The sequence below is a fragment of the Ambystoma mexicanum genome, chromosome 1p (genome assembly GCF_040938575.1).
Source record: "Ambystoma mexicanum isolate Mex_15411 chromosome 1p, UKY_AmexF1_1, whole genome shotgun sequence".
NCBI classification, from domain to species: Eukaryota; Metazoa; Chordata; class Amphibia; order Caudata; family Ambystomatidae; genus Ambystoma; species Ambystoma mexicanum.
The window spans coordinates 1,478,417,519-1,478,432,663 of NC_090921.1; the positions used below are offsets into that span (position 1 = coordinate 1,478,417,519).

Here is a 15,145-nt window from a genome sequence, read left to right on the forward strand (position 1 = left end):
TCTGGAGGCCAAAAGAGAGAAATGAGGGAGATGGTTTCTGCGGCTGTTACATTTGATTCAAACTGGCACCAAGAGGCCATGATGATGGCAATTTTGCAGTTGCTGGTGCCACCTGGTAGAAAATGTTCTGGCTTGCAACTGAGTGATTTCAGAAGATGAGGAATCTGTTGAGAAATTATTGTAGACCTCGGAACATTACCAAAGTTAAGTTCTTGGTTCTCCCTGCCTATGTTGTCTCCCACCAAATTGGAACTGCAACTCTTCTGTAATGTTTTCTGTTAACTTACACCCACTGTCTTCTACAGTCTGAGGAGTAGTTTTGCTGAAAAGGTTGGGGGGGGGAGTAGCGGGGAATAATAGCCGATGGAAAGTTGTGAGACAGGTAAAAAGTGGCAGAGGAAAGGAAGAGCGTGTAACAGAAGAGGCAATTACACCGGAAAAGGCCAGATGTATGTTTGTCTGGTGCAGTCAGGCGCAGCAGAGACTTCCTGCTTTGTCAATGCTAGAGGAAGCTTTTGCCTTGGGAATATATCGTGACCCTAAAGTGTGAATGAAAACCTACTGTATCATCTGCCTTACGATATATAGTGGGCCTAGTGTGTTGATGAAAACCACCAAAATATTTTTTTTCTATGAACTTGAATTACAATCAAATACAATAGAACACTCCCTTATGCCCTGGCCTGCTACACCAGGGCCTTGGTTCTGCCACACACAAGCACAAACTACCCACACTAGGGTTGAACCACTGCACAAAAGCAACATACTAACCTACACTCACAACTATCCATACAAAACATAACCTTTTGGCCTGGCCTGCCACACCAGGTCCTCTGGTCTGCCACCCTGGAGCACAACCCAGCTCAACAAAATAGAGCAGCAGACGCAAAAGACATCCTGTCATACCACCAATATCTAATAAACGACCTGGCAACACACTCATCAGCGCCACAACCCCCCCCCCACCCTCCCTCCCAAAAAAAAGAGAAAATCAGCACCACATGCATGCACATCCCCCAAGAAACAAAAGGAAGAAAAGCCACTGTCAACACAAAGTTCACACTAAAACACAAACGCCACTGCAAGGAAGCAGCAACGTTGCAACCCAAACAAACACAGGAGGCCAATCCCATGTTCATAGGCAGCCGTGTTGAATGTGTTCTCGGAGTCCCCATGTTGAATGCTTCATTTTGGCGACAAGTGATGCTTCAGGAGTGAGCTTGTGATGTAAGGAGGGCTTAAGTGTCCTGTTGGAAGTCCTTGTTGTGCTGTAGAGCCAGCTTGGAGAGTAGAGCCGGCATGTGGAGTTGCGCAGCAGAGGAGTATTGAAGTGCACTCCTGCAGTTGTGTTGGAGACGGCCAGAAGAGAGGTCAGAAGTTGTCCCGGTTGTGTCAGGAGCAGCAGCTTGAGTTTGGTGCTGTCTGGGACATGCAGCTGGAGTCGTGAAGGTTTCATGAGGGAGAGTGGCACTGTCCCAGAAAGTGACTTTCAATGGATTTCTTTTCTCCCGCTGAGTCATCATCGTGATAGATATTCTCATCCAGCTCTTCTGCTCGGAAACTTTTTTCGACAGGGGGTGTAGTGTACCTCGACTCTGCCATTGATCGTTGATACGTCTTGCTGGACGCTCGATCGTCCGCTCCGGACGTGACAACAGGTATCTTATATATACCATGTCACTACGCCCCGTGTTTCAGTTCCTTTTTCTGCGTGCTTTCACGCTGCATTGGGAACACGACTTCAAGTTTCACTTGATTGTTCCTGTCAGAATTGATGTTTTTTTCTTCAGAAATCTCAACCGCGATGTCAACTCACTGGGTTTCAGGTTTCAAAAGGTGCACCTACTGCAAGGCCAAAATGTTGGTGGGCGCCCCCCCACCGACATTTGTAGTGTTTGGATGTGAGTCACGACAGGGAGGCCGGCGCATTGTGCTCGAAAATACAACCGAAATCCTTACGTGACAGAGCTGGGAAACTGGTTTTGGGCCGACTGTCCACAAAATATCTGGCACGGTCGCTCATTCGATCTTCAGAGGCTGAAACTGAGGAGCCCAGCCCCAAAAAGGGGGTATGATCGGCATTGTAAGGAAACTAAGAAGCAGTCCCACTCTAGAAGCTATTCTTCATCTTTGTGAAAAGAAACAAACGTCGGCACCACCGACGCAAATCCAGCTAGTTGTCGGAACGAGTTAAGGGACCAACCACTCCAAGAGTGTAAGGGTTTTAAAACTCAAATGCTGGAAATGTTTAAACAGCAGGTTGCTGTTGGTGCAGCCCCCCTCCCTCCCCTGACTAACGAGCCTTGGCAGCGAAAGCGGCACTTGGTGCTCCCAACCCCATGCTAGCCGGTCCGTCGACTCCATCAACCAAGCCTTTTGGCTCGACGCCAACAAAGGCGCAAAAACAGTCGACTGTTGGCCGTCAAGACTCCTACCCATGACGTCCATTTGTTGTCCAAGTCTTGCTCTGCGCCGACAGCCATTGCCTTGGTGCCGATAACCGTCCCATCGACGGGAAAACTTTCGAAGCGGACTATCGCCGATGGTGGTTTTATCCCATTAATGAGGATGGGATTTTTTGAGTCGATGCAATCAATCTTCGACGTCAACCAGCCTGACCACCAAGGGGATATTGACCCAATCTATTCTGTCACAGGCGGAGTTGATTATTTCGATGACCAAGATGATTTATTAGCCTTAGCCCAAGGATTACAAGATGCAAGGGGGCTGGACACACACAAGCATACTCATGCTAAATTCAGAGCCTAAGTGGAAACCGTGATAGACACCCTTGGCTTAAAGCTTCTGCTAAACTCCTTCAGGGGTATGAACTCACTGATATTCTGGACGAAGTTCCAGCAGTCGAGTATAATATGCCTTTCAACACGGCTATAAAATATGTAACTATAGGCCGCCAAGAGGAGATCCTTCTTTCCTCTCCTCGCACCCTTTAGCAGAAGGGTTGGTAGTGCAAGCTGCCACTATCACCACCAGACTTGCAGCCTCCACGTCCAATCTATTTCCAGATAGAGAGGGTAAGAAACTTGACATCATGACCAAGAAACATTTTAATTGAGCCAAGACCACTAATATGGTATGTGGCTTTGCCAAATATTCGTTTGGTCTGTGGAAGGCTGTAGTACAAGCTACTCCGTACATCCCGGAAGGTGAAATGCGATACGGTTTTATATGGCTGGTGGAGGATGGGAAGGAGGTGGCCAAGCAGTCGTTGCAAAGGGGCCTGGATGTGGCGGACTGCGTTGGCCAGTCAATGGGATCAGCAGTGGTAATGAGAAGACAGGCCTACTTGAAATCCCCTGCATTCTCCCCAAATGTTCAGAACAGGCTCCTGGACATGCCCTTTAAGAGAGATCTGCTTTTTTCCTGGACATGCCCTTTAAGAGAGGTCTGCTTTTTGGACACAAAGCTGACGACTTTAGAATAGAGTCAAAAACTGCTGGGCCTAGCTGCGCAGCTGTACAAGCCTGCCTTTACCTTTGTCTCAAGTGGCTATAGACTCTATGGACCCTATGGCAGGAAGGTACACCTCCCGCAAACCAGGCAGGGCAGAGGCGTTTCTCGCCTCTTAGAAGGACCAGTGGGGCTTGTATGGACAAACAGCCAGCAGCTAGGGCTGCTCTGCCCTTAAGCTGCTTTGATTTCCCCTCCCACAACTTAACAGTTTGTGGACGGTTGCCAGGTCATTGGCAAGATATTACCTCTGATTGGGCCCTGCAGACAGTCCGGTGGGGTTATTGTCTCTTCTTTTTAAGAATGCCACCGGACAGATCACCATCGCCTCAAATCCAACCGGGACAGGGAGCTCCAGGAAGAGCTGAGGGCCCTTTTGTCAAAGGGTGCTGTGGAAGAGGTACCTCCCGATCAGAGAGGGTCGGGCTGGTATTCCCGGTATTTCCTGGTGCCCAAGAAAGGAGGTGGTCTCTGTCCCATTCAGGACCCCAGGCCCCTAAACAAGTTACTGAGGAAGGACACATTCAAGATGGTGATGTTGAGCAAAATTCTCTACGCTCTCTAACTTCAGGGCTGTCTGGTATCAATAGACTACACAACACTTATTTCCATGTGCCGATGCATCAAAAGCACAGAAAGTTCCTAAGGTGCCTCATAGGGGACAAGCACTATCAGTTCAAAGTGCTTCCCTTTGGGTTGACCTCCGCTCCAAGGGTCTTCACTAAGCTCATAGCAGTAGTTGCATCTCACCCCAGGAGATCCGGGGTCCATGTATTTTACATACCTAGACGACTGGCTGATCCTGGGGAAGTCAGTGCGGCAAGTCTTCTCATCTGGAGTACACTTCCCTGATATGGCACAGGCCGGGCTTCTCCCTCAACTTGAAGTCCCATCTGACAACAGTCCAAAAGCTTGAGTTCACCGGAGTAGTCCTAGATAATCGGAGAGGGAAGGCTTCCCCCCCCGAAGAGATAGCCGACCAGATAGCATAGATCGTACATTTCTTCTGGAACCACGCCACTTTACCTTCGGCTTCCTTCCTCCACCTCTTGGGTCTAATGACCTCATGTATTTTTTTGTGCTATGCATGAGATCCCTCAAGTGGCTCCTAATGGGCCAGTGGTCTCAGTACCTGAGAGCGCTTACCGATCCTCTGAGTGTCCAACCAAGTGGTCCTCGACTGGTGGGACAACTGCAGCAAGCTTATGGTGGGGGAACCCTTCTGGCCTCAGACCGAAGTGGTCATGGATGCGCCGCTAAAAGGTTGCGGCGTTCACTCCGAGGACTTGCAGGTGAGCATTCTTTGGTCACAAACCGAAGCCAGGTGGCACATCAACAGGCTCGAGTTGCGAGCCATCATACTAGCCCCAAGGGCCTTAGCCCTGCCTCTCAAGAAGGAAGCATGTCCTGATTCTAACGGACAACACTGTGGCCATGCACTACCTGAACAAGCAAGGTGGCGTGTACTCCCAACCCTTTTACACAGAGGCATTGCACCTGTGGTTCTTGTCAATAGAGAACCGGATCTCAGTCTCAACAGTTCAACTGGCAGGGACAGAGAACAGTTTGATGGATGCTCTGAGCAAGCAGACTACGCTCTCACACAAGCTGGAAGTGTGCCAGGAAGTCCTGGAAGATGTCTTTTTTTTTCTGGGGTACCCCAGCAGTGGATCTGTTTGCCACAGAGTCCAACAGGAAGTGCGAATAGTTTTGCATGGGGGAAATTCCAGCGAACGGCACACTGTTGGAAGCGTTTCTGGTGGACTGTACCTTCCCTCTCCACTAAACTTTGCCTCTGATCCCCAAAATTTCTTGGGTTCTCAGGAGGTTGAAGAGATTTTCACTGACCATGATCTTGATTGCCCCAGACTAGGCGAGTAGAGCATGGTTCTTCGATCTGTCCATCTGTCGACCTCACTGGTTGCCTTGGCATCTGGATCTCCTTACCCAGTTAGGTTGAGCGCTTCCCCCGACCCTGGACTCCCTCAGACTACATGCGTGGCTCTTGAGAGGATGAGGTATGATGACTGGGACCTCTCGGAGGAAATACGCAGACAGTCTACAAGAGCTCTGTATGCGTGCAGATGGAGAAGAATTGAGGCCTGGATGAGGGAGTGTGAGATTGACCCCATTGCTTGTCCCACCACAACAGTGATGTAGTTCCTTCTGTCACTGGCCTCAGCAGGTCTTCAGGTTACCACAGTCAAAGGATATTTGGCAGCCTTGTCTGTGTACAAAAGGTCCCTGGATCAAGGTTTATTCACTATTCCGGCCATGGCCCAATTACTGAAGGGCCTTCTTAATAAGTGTTTGCCAATCCCCTTTGTTGTCACAGATTGGGATCTTAATCTAGTTTTGACTTATTTGATGGCAGCCCCGTTCGAGCCCATGCACTCTTTTTTTCAATATGGCTGTTCTCGGTTAAACCGCTTTCTTGGTTGCAATCACGTCAGCCACGGGGGTTAGTGAATTGCATGCATTGTGCTGCAGACCTCAGTTTTTACGATTCTTTCAGAGGAAAGTTTCTTTTAAAGTTAGGTAGTTTCAGAGTTTCACCTCTCTCAATCTATTGATTTGCCTGTCTTTTGCCCTCCACCACATCCCTCAAAAGACGAAGAGCAGTTCCACTGTCTTGAACCCTGAAAGAGCCTGAAGGTTTTGTGGATCATACATCTGAGTTTTGGAAAAATGCCAGTTCGTTGCCCATTCTTTATCCTGCAAAGGCATCGCCATAACCAGCCAAATCCTGTTGCGTTGGAATATTTTATGTATATCTAAATGTAACCAGTTGGAAGGCAGGGAGAGTCCTCCGGGCATGGGAGCAAATTCCACTAGGGGGGCTGCGGGCCTCCGCCTCTACAACCCTCGAGAAGGGTGTTTCTGTTAGGGACATGTGTCTTCCGGCCACTTGGTCGTCCCTGCATACATTTGCCAAGCATTATTCTTACCTGTTCCACGTGGAGCTGATGCACGATTTGGTATAGCATTTCTGCAAAATCTGCTTGTTTAACCCTTTCTGCCCTCTTCTGTTATACTAACTGCTTGGGGGAGTCTAGCAAGATGAGAAATCAGCGGGAGAAAATTACTTACCGTAATGATCTTTCTATGGATTACTCTCTCGCAGATTCCTCATCGCCCCTCCCATCCATCACCGCTCAAAGTACTTGTGGCTCAACGTTTCTGTGCAAGCGAGTGGCAACTGATGATGGCTCTAAGGTGACTACTTTTATCTTAGTGATCACTTAAAAAAAACTTCTATTTTTCTAATCTAATTCCGTGGGGTCTCCCCGTTGGCATGTAACCCATTACGTTTTTTGCAGGCTGGTTAGCCTCCCTCCCGTTGTTGTTTTCTGCAGCATTTAGGGTGGGGGCACGGGGGAGGAACTGAAGCATGGGGCATAGTTACATGTTATATATATGACGCCTGATGGCACATCCGGATCTGACGATGGAGCGCCTAGCAAGACGGATCGATGATCGACGGCAGAGTCGATGTCCACTGCACCCCTGTGGAAAATGTTTCTGAGCAGCGGAGCTAGATGAGGAGATCTGTCAAGATGAGGAATCTGTGGGAGAAGAATCCATAGAAAAAACATTATGGTAAGTAATTTCTCTGTCTGTGACACGCAGCAATCCAAGCAGTCCTCATTGTCTAAGGACACTCGGCAGGTGGGCAGGAAGAGGCTGGAAGGCTGGCGTTGCCCCAGTGATGGTGCCAGCGCAGACAAGGATGTGCAGGTACTTTGGCGGCAGCGTTGTAGCGGAGCTCATGGGGGTCTTTTTGGCCTGCCTGCGGGGACTGCAGGAGTAGTTTCCGAGGCTGCCCTTGGTGGTGCAGAGTTCTGTCTCCCTTCATGCTTGTTGGGGTAGAGATGGCGTCAGCTGGTCTGGTGTGCAGGATGGTGATGGTTTGGAAGCCTTGCTGTGTTTGGAGGAATGAAGCAGCTTTGGTAAAGCAAGGGCCTTGAAATCATTCTGTTCGTTGTGATGTTCGCAGAAGTTATCATCAGGAGCATCTTAGGAGAGTGGAGCAGGATGACGGGACTGTTACGCAAGGTTATGGATGCCATTTCTGTTTTATAATAGCTCGTACTCCTACCTGCCAAATGGTTCCAGGCGGTGCTGGAGCTGTGGCAAAGCTATGCAACTGTTTTTTAGTTATTTGGCGAGGTATCGCCAGCAGCTGTTTCTCTTGAGCTGGTGAACACAGCGTAATGATACATTTGCATCGGAGTGACTTGTTTTGAGACTTGTTTTGTGAAGCATTGTTCCCAGCGGCTGGAAGTATTGGGAGGCTATGTTTCTGATGTTTGGAATCGGATCAAGTTTTAAATGCGACTATCCAGGGGAACATTGATTTTGATTTGGAACTTGTTGGGAATGCATTTCAAAATCGAAGTAGCCATTGATAAGTGTTACTAGAAATGTTGTGTAGTGTGATGTGAATTTGGCAGAAACTTTAAACCACTAATAATGTTTATTATGTGCTGTATCATTTACGTGCATGCTTGGTGTAGTTAGCATTGGTGTGGGCGGATGAGCAGTAGAGTGGGTATCAATTGAATGAAAAGCAAATTAAGGCAATGTAGTTTGTTCAGTTGTTAAAATGTAGTTTTTTCTCAAATGTTTATTTGAAATTGCAAATCGATTTTGAACTGTCACGTGTTGTGATCTAGGGTTGTGCATTTATGCTAATGTTTTTTGGGTGTGCATAGTACACCAGCAAAGTTATTAGTGTGGGTTTAGGGTGTAATGGTGCACCATGTGAATGTAGTTGTGTGTGTCAACTTTGAGTGTATAATGGTACACCATGAACATGCATTTTAATGTACCCTTTTGTATGGGTTTGGCTGATAGTAACCGGGTTCTATTGTGGAGACTCTGGGGTGAGGGGGTACCTGATCAACGTTTATCTTTAGTTGTGTTGCATTCTTATTTAGAATAACAGTTTGATAAGAGTGGCTTTTACATGAGAGTTGGTTGGAGTGATTAATCAGCAGTGCCACCAAAGTTGGGGGAGGGGAAGGAGGGCAACAGACCCCTCTTTCCCCCTTAAATTGCGCTCATGTCTACAGTAGAGTTTTCATTGCACCTTTATTAGTGTATTTATGTTCTGGCCCCTTGTTGCTCTACTTCCCTCATTCCACCGTCCAGACCTAATCAAACCATTGCCTCAGTGGTCCCAGTCAACCATTGCTCCAAGACAGAATTCTGTTTTCTCTTGCCTCTGCCCCCGAAAATACTCTCATGCTCTTGGTCTTTTCTTTAATTTGCTCCCACTCTTCTTCCACTCTTTTTTTTTAGATCTTACCCCTCCTGACCTTCCCATTTTACTCTATTTAATATGTATCAATATTTATTATTCTTTGTTCAGTGCTTGGGTGTAAGCTGGAGTGGAAGGATGGCTCCGGGGCAACCTGTTCGTCTTGGAAGCAAGACAACTTGGCGCGACACAGGTTCGAATCCCAATCTTGCGCTTAGAAACTACTCGCTGGTATTAAGCGTTTTATAAATGAAAAATAAATAAAGTGCTGCAAAAATTACATGCGATGGGAAGATTGATATTAGGTTTCCCAATCTGTCTGGGGATTATTCAAGAGTGCTAATCTTTGAAAGATACCTACGCTGAAGAACCGCTGGTAAGTAACTATTTCTTCCTTGTCCTCTGCGAACTGAAAAACTGTGTGGAACAGGTCAGTTCTTTGGACTCTGTTTATAAACGTCATTGAGGAGTCTCATCTCATCCTCTAGTGGTTATGAAAATAGGTTGAGTCCAGTGGAATAACACTGCTGAAAATGTTACCTTATTTGTTCTTTCTTGATGATTTAACCGTCTGCTTTTGTCCGGATACTAGGAAAAAGGCCTAGGTGTCTCTCCAGTCTGTAAAGAGTGAAGAAATCCTTTAAGCTAGTGCATTACATTAAATGTTTGATCTGTCATTATAGGTTCGTTCTATAATCAAAATCCAAGCATTTGTGAGGGCCAACAAAGCCAGGGGTGACTACAGAATGCTGGGTAAGTGGATTTTCCAGTTTGAGCATGCTTTTCCATATTTCTTTACTAACTTATGATTTGGTCGTTGTCGACGTATGTACGCTGCATGCTAATTGAGGTACATATGGCGATCTGCTGCAGGTTTGTGCTTTGAAGGTAATAGTACAAAATATGAATCTAATGCATTTATTTTTCTTTTTGGGAGGGGGTCCCTCCTACCCCGCATTTTTAACCCTTTAAAACCCACCACAATAAAAATTAAACCCGAACATGCATTTGATGCATCATTTTTCGATGCATTCAATGGAAAGGTATTGGATGCAAAGTGCAAATACAGTACAATACCTATGAGAACACAAATCTGTGTTTACAGTGGCAGGATCTAGTGGGGACGTGAAAGAAATAAAAAGTGCATTACAAATGAATTTCTAAACTCAAGGCCAGCTTCCCAAAAATAAGTGAATTAAAATAAAGGAGGCAACCAATTGAAGCCTGATTGCTTCACTAAAATGGCTCTGAATATACTTTTTGTGTTCATAAAATAATGTTTGGAAGGTTAAGAAAGCAGAACCTTATAGAATTCAAAATCTGTGGGTTCTGCATGGAACTTCATTATTTTTAATTTAAGGGCCTGGCTAGAAATTGTCCTCACTTAGGATTATGCGAACGCCATTTTTTTGGCCTTTTTCTTCTGATAGTATTACTCCAAAGTGAAATTTAAAACTTCTTGGCTGCTATAACCTTAGCACCTGATCTGCCATAATATGCAAATTAATTTTGCTAGTTAGAATTTAACATATATGTTCTTACAAGTTTGATCATTATTTTGACCATCATTGGAATATAATATATTGGTGTTTTGGCCAACAGCTTAGTGTTGCTTCTTTCAGTCCATGCCAGGAATCCACCATTAAGTGCTCTCCGTAAGTTTGCCCACCTGCTGGAGCAGAATGAACATGACTTCTGGGAAGAGCTGGAAGTGATGAAGCTACGTGAAGAAGTGGTGAGGAAAATCCGTTCCAACCAGCAGTTGGAAAATGACCTAAACATTATGGACATCAAGATTGGACTTCTGGTGAAAAACAGGATCACTCTGCAGGCAAGCGGAACAGAATTTGATTTTTCTTTTTTGTTTGCGATTTTTGATCTTGACTTCTCTCAATTAACTCTTTCCAGTTAAAACAAAGCTTAAACAATATGAACCATGATTTTATGTAGTGCAAAGACTGAAATCTCTGGAAGCATTATAGAAGAAATAAAAAGTAAGATGTGAAGCGCAGATGTCCCTGATGCAGCCATTGTCCAGAGGTTTGTGGCCAATTGGCTCACAAATCCAAAGATGCACCCCAAACATTGTTGCAGGATTTAAGATCTTGTTCGAAGTTATACATGCTGACAGACTGGCTACATAGTTTATCCGCTCTTCAATTTGTGGCAGGCACTCTTAAAGTTAGTTGGGACACTGTATTTTACGACTTCTAGGCTTGCATACCAGTGAAATAATTACTTTTCTCCCAAGCGATGTGGAGTGATGATTCAGAGTTTCTTAGGGAGAAAGTAAATCTTAGATTGGTGTTCAGTTTTATGTGTGTTATTACTTCCTCTGACAAATTCCTAAATCGTACAGTAGAAGAAGTCATTGGTGGTGAACAATCTTTAACATGCAGAATCGGTTCTTGCATTAAGTTTGTGGATTTCAATATTGTCCAATAGTGTGGAAAATAATTCTCTATTTAGTGAGGTGCCAGAGGAACCAGGTAATCCTTACAATCAGCCCTTATTTCAAACGATAAAGCCTTCTGCTATACATAAACATTCACAGGTGCACATAACTAATTTCAGGGTTAAGGGCATTTGGAAGACCAGCAATATGCTCAAACAAGACTCTAACTTGGATCTTGTTAAAAGCCCAATCATTAGAATCAATATTAATACCCAGAGACCACCAAGCTGAAGTCTTACTTGAACGCCCCAATGTTGACCTAGAAAATAGTGTTTCACTTCACACTTTCACCTTAAGTTTCCATTTATTCCCCCCTCGCCCCCCCACAATTGTCTCAATGTTTGTTCAAGAATGATCTGCACCTATCTTAGGTTCTAGCTGAATTGAGTCAGGTTTGCAGAGTTGGTTCCATAGAGTTGTCAGGGTTACTCTGTTCCCAATTCCCAGATCTGCAAAGTTGAATTTGTTTGGTTTGGATTCGCCAGATTTTCTGAGCAGAACTTTAATAGGAGATGAGTTGGGTGTCCAGAGAATCTGGAACACCAGGCATATGTGAGCTTGGCCTTTTATAGCCATGAAATCAACATGGCCTGAGATTCCCCCATCGTGTGGGAGTTCAGGAAGTCTTGCAAGATTTTGTGATGGACTCCATGAGTGTTAGAGGCAAGTCCAGAAGCCACAGCGGCTCTATTGAAGTATTCCTATAAGCCCTATGAGCTGGGCCACTGCTGCCCAGCACCAGTTCTTAGAGGACCCCCCTAACCCCCTTTCCTGATGTGACCGGTGATCTTTTTCTGATCGACAAGAGAAGCTCTAGAAGGGACGACCTCTTCCTTTGGGTTAGTGGGACCAACTAACCCAGAGATGAACTCCACTGGTCCATCTTCCCTGATTGGCTGTACTTCTTCGCTGCTGCAAGAACCGAGTTCCAGGCGTCTCAAAATCTGTAGTTGAGTACAATTTATACAATCCTGCCAGAAGCTCCAGGCGTCTCCTAAGGACCCTCCAAAAGCAGGATAATCAAAGCTAGAGTCCCCTCACCAGAGTGCAGGACCCAAGGAGTGAAGGAAGCCCAACCGGTATCCGATATCCGCAGTGGTGCGGTTACTGAGTGCTGAAACCGCGAAGTGCCGCTGATCCCAAAAGAGCCCATAGCTGCAGACGACCTCCAAATTGCTACCGCAGGATCCCTCCAGACGTCCTCCCTCTTGTCCCCGCGACTGAGGCTCAAGAACCCAGGATCTGCACCGCTGCAACAGGACAGAATCCAGCTGAACCAATTTTCTTCAAACCAGAGGTACTGTTTAGACTTGGGGTACATACCTTGGTGTCCTTTTTCAGCTGTGCTTTTCTGAGTTGAGACTTGCAGTGGCTTACCTTGGAGTTGATTCCAACTCGGCTCTTCACAGGCTTACAGATTGTGTCCCTACAAGTGATTTCTACAAAACTCTCTAACTTTGTGCAAGACTTTTATTATCTAAGAAGTGCCTCAGCTCCATAGACTGTGTTCCAATTGACTTTGGCTGTCCTGGCTCCCTGCAGACTCTTCCAGTCCATTGAGACTGATATTTCTGTCCCTCATAGGTGGTAACTTGTTTTAGACTGTATTGCTTGGAAAGGCTTGTCTAGATTTCATTGGAAGATGGTTGTCTTGACATATATTGAGAACCTGTTTAACCTTTGTTTCCTTCCTTTAACCTTTCCTTTCTGCAACGTCAGAATCTGCAAAGTATAACTAAAGATATATAAATGCCATTAATGTCCTTGTTAATGAAGTCACCTCTGGGTGTAGGAAGGGTGTAAAAAGCATATCCAAAGAGTATCCACTAACTTGTGCTGTTGATGGATATCTTGCCCCTTTTTAAAGAACGCCTATTTAAAAATGGATGTTAAATAACTATAACTGAAACCTTGAGTGTAAGTGTTACTTGGCTACTTGTATTTGTGAATTTCATTGCTACAGCTTTACAGCTCTCATTTACCCCTCTTGAGATAGGCCTGGCTGCTCAGTCACACTACCAACTTGAGTAGTACAGACCTATACCAAAAGGTTGGTTACCTAATACCAAGTCGATGAGTGTTGTTTAGTCTCGCACAGTGTTACTATACCAATTCTTACCTAACAGGTGATGTGAAGTATGCACTGCATGTGGAAAGTGTACTGAAGATAAATACACTTTATTAGTAGATCCCCCAGGATGCACTGTCATCCGCAGAGGTCTCCTTCCATAACTGACCTCAGTGTCATTCTCAAACTCTCCAGAGTTCGAGAACCACATCTCCCCAAAATGGGGTAAAATTACAAAGGCAAATGGAGAGAAAAGGAGAAGAAAAGAAACAAGAATAGGAGGAAGTCGAGAGAGACATATGGGGAAAGAATCACTAAGTAAAAGGATATGGGCAATAATACACATAGTCACTCTTGAAGTTCGGAGCATATCTTTTGCTCCTTCGGGGTGCCACTCCTTTACCCCTTCAAGGCATCACTCCACCGGAGTTATTACTCCCTGATTGTGATCCCGTATCTTCCATAAACTGTCTCAGTTCGGGGGCTGGAATTCTCCTTCGGACAGTATGCGTCACATCAGTTGATCTGCCATCTCTAGATGATTTCACAAGATGATTGCACGACCATCTTCTCCCATTGTCCAAAATCACACATTTTCTAGTTGCCTTATCGTTTGTGTTCCTGAATTTAGAGAAACCCTTCTGAACCCGCCTGGGTTCATTCTCGCACACCCAATCCCCTTCTTTAAACTCAGCTTCTCTTGTGTACATGTTGCAATCCTGATACTCTTGGTATCTTTTTTTTTTGCCTCTTACTCTGTTGACCATATCTTCAATGTCCATTCTTTTCTTGTGACCAACAGGTAGCCATGTGGCCTTAAAATGTTAAACGCTGCTCTTCATCTCATAATGAGAACAAACGGTTCCTCCTCAGTGGTGAAATTAGTCATTATGTGCGCATTGGGTGCCTCTTTCAGAGTATCTTTCCAAGGCAGTGAATTTGCCAGAGCCAGCTGGATTATGCTCTTGACAAATCTATTTATACGTTCTACCAGCCCATTGGATGACATAAACAAGTACGTCTGTGCTCTATAGGCCATCCTTCAGAAACGTCTGCATTTCATCCGATGGGAATTGTGCTTCATTTTCTGATACTTCCTCCTATGGATCACCTCTCTGCTGAATACATCCTCCAAAAATTTGACTCTTTCCGGTTGTTATAGTGTCCTATATTATTCCCCACTCAACCAACTTTGATGCGTAGTCTACTACCTCATGCATTTTCTTTGCCTCTAAGGTTTCAAAGGGTCCCATGATGTTTATGGCCAATTTTTTCCAAACCATGTTTGGAATTTCCACTCGTTGTAGCAGTGTACCCTGTTTTTTCTTGCTCTTGTCACTCAAGGTGGATTTTTGTACTATATCCTCAATCTTGTTCCACATTCCCAGCCACCAAGCCACCATTAGCGCTCCCTGAGTCATCTTTTTCTGCGGTTTCTTCCCAGATGCCCTTCGTGAGCTAAATTCATAATCTTCTTCCTTAAACCAACAGGTGCGATGGCGTTCACCTCTGAACACACATACCGAATCTTCAACAATCTCATTTTGAATTTGAGCGTATTCATTGAGAGAACTTTCTCCCATCCTTCCTGTAATGCTTGACTTAAAAGGTTCTGTTCCATATCATTAGATGCCCTTGACCACTCCTCATTATATATTCCTAGCTCAAAGTGTGCAATGATGCATTCCTTCTTTTTCTCCTCATTTTGATCTCGGTCTTGTTCATCATCACCCCATGGCAGCCTGGATAAACAATCTGTTATGACATTAGTTTTTCCTGGTGTGTACACTGTCCTTACATTGAACTGCATAATATCAAGTTCCATCAGTGTATAGGTGGTTTATGGTCTGCTTTGACCACAACAGGAAGACCCCCCATAGGAAACTCA

At 45.3% G+C, this 15,145-nt stretch overlaps 1 protein-coding gene across 2 annotated transcripts in view; it reads left to right on the plus strand.

Moving 5' to 3' along the window:
• Positions 1–15,145, plus strand: part of IQGAP3 (IQ motif containing GTPase activating protein 3) — a 1,503,259-nt gene that overhangs the window by 735,660 nt on the left and 752,454 nt on the right. For both annotated transcript variants that reach the window (XM_069607146.1, XM_069607147.1), the window contains exons 22-23: positions 9,418–9,487; positions 10,357–10,565. In XM_069607146.1, coding sequence (XP_069463247.1) covers positions 9,418–9,487; positions 10,357–10,565 — 279 coding nt within the window. The remainder of the gene's footprint in view (positions 1–9,417; positions 9,488–10,356; positions 10,566–15,145) is intronic.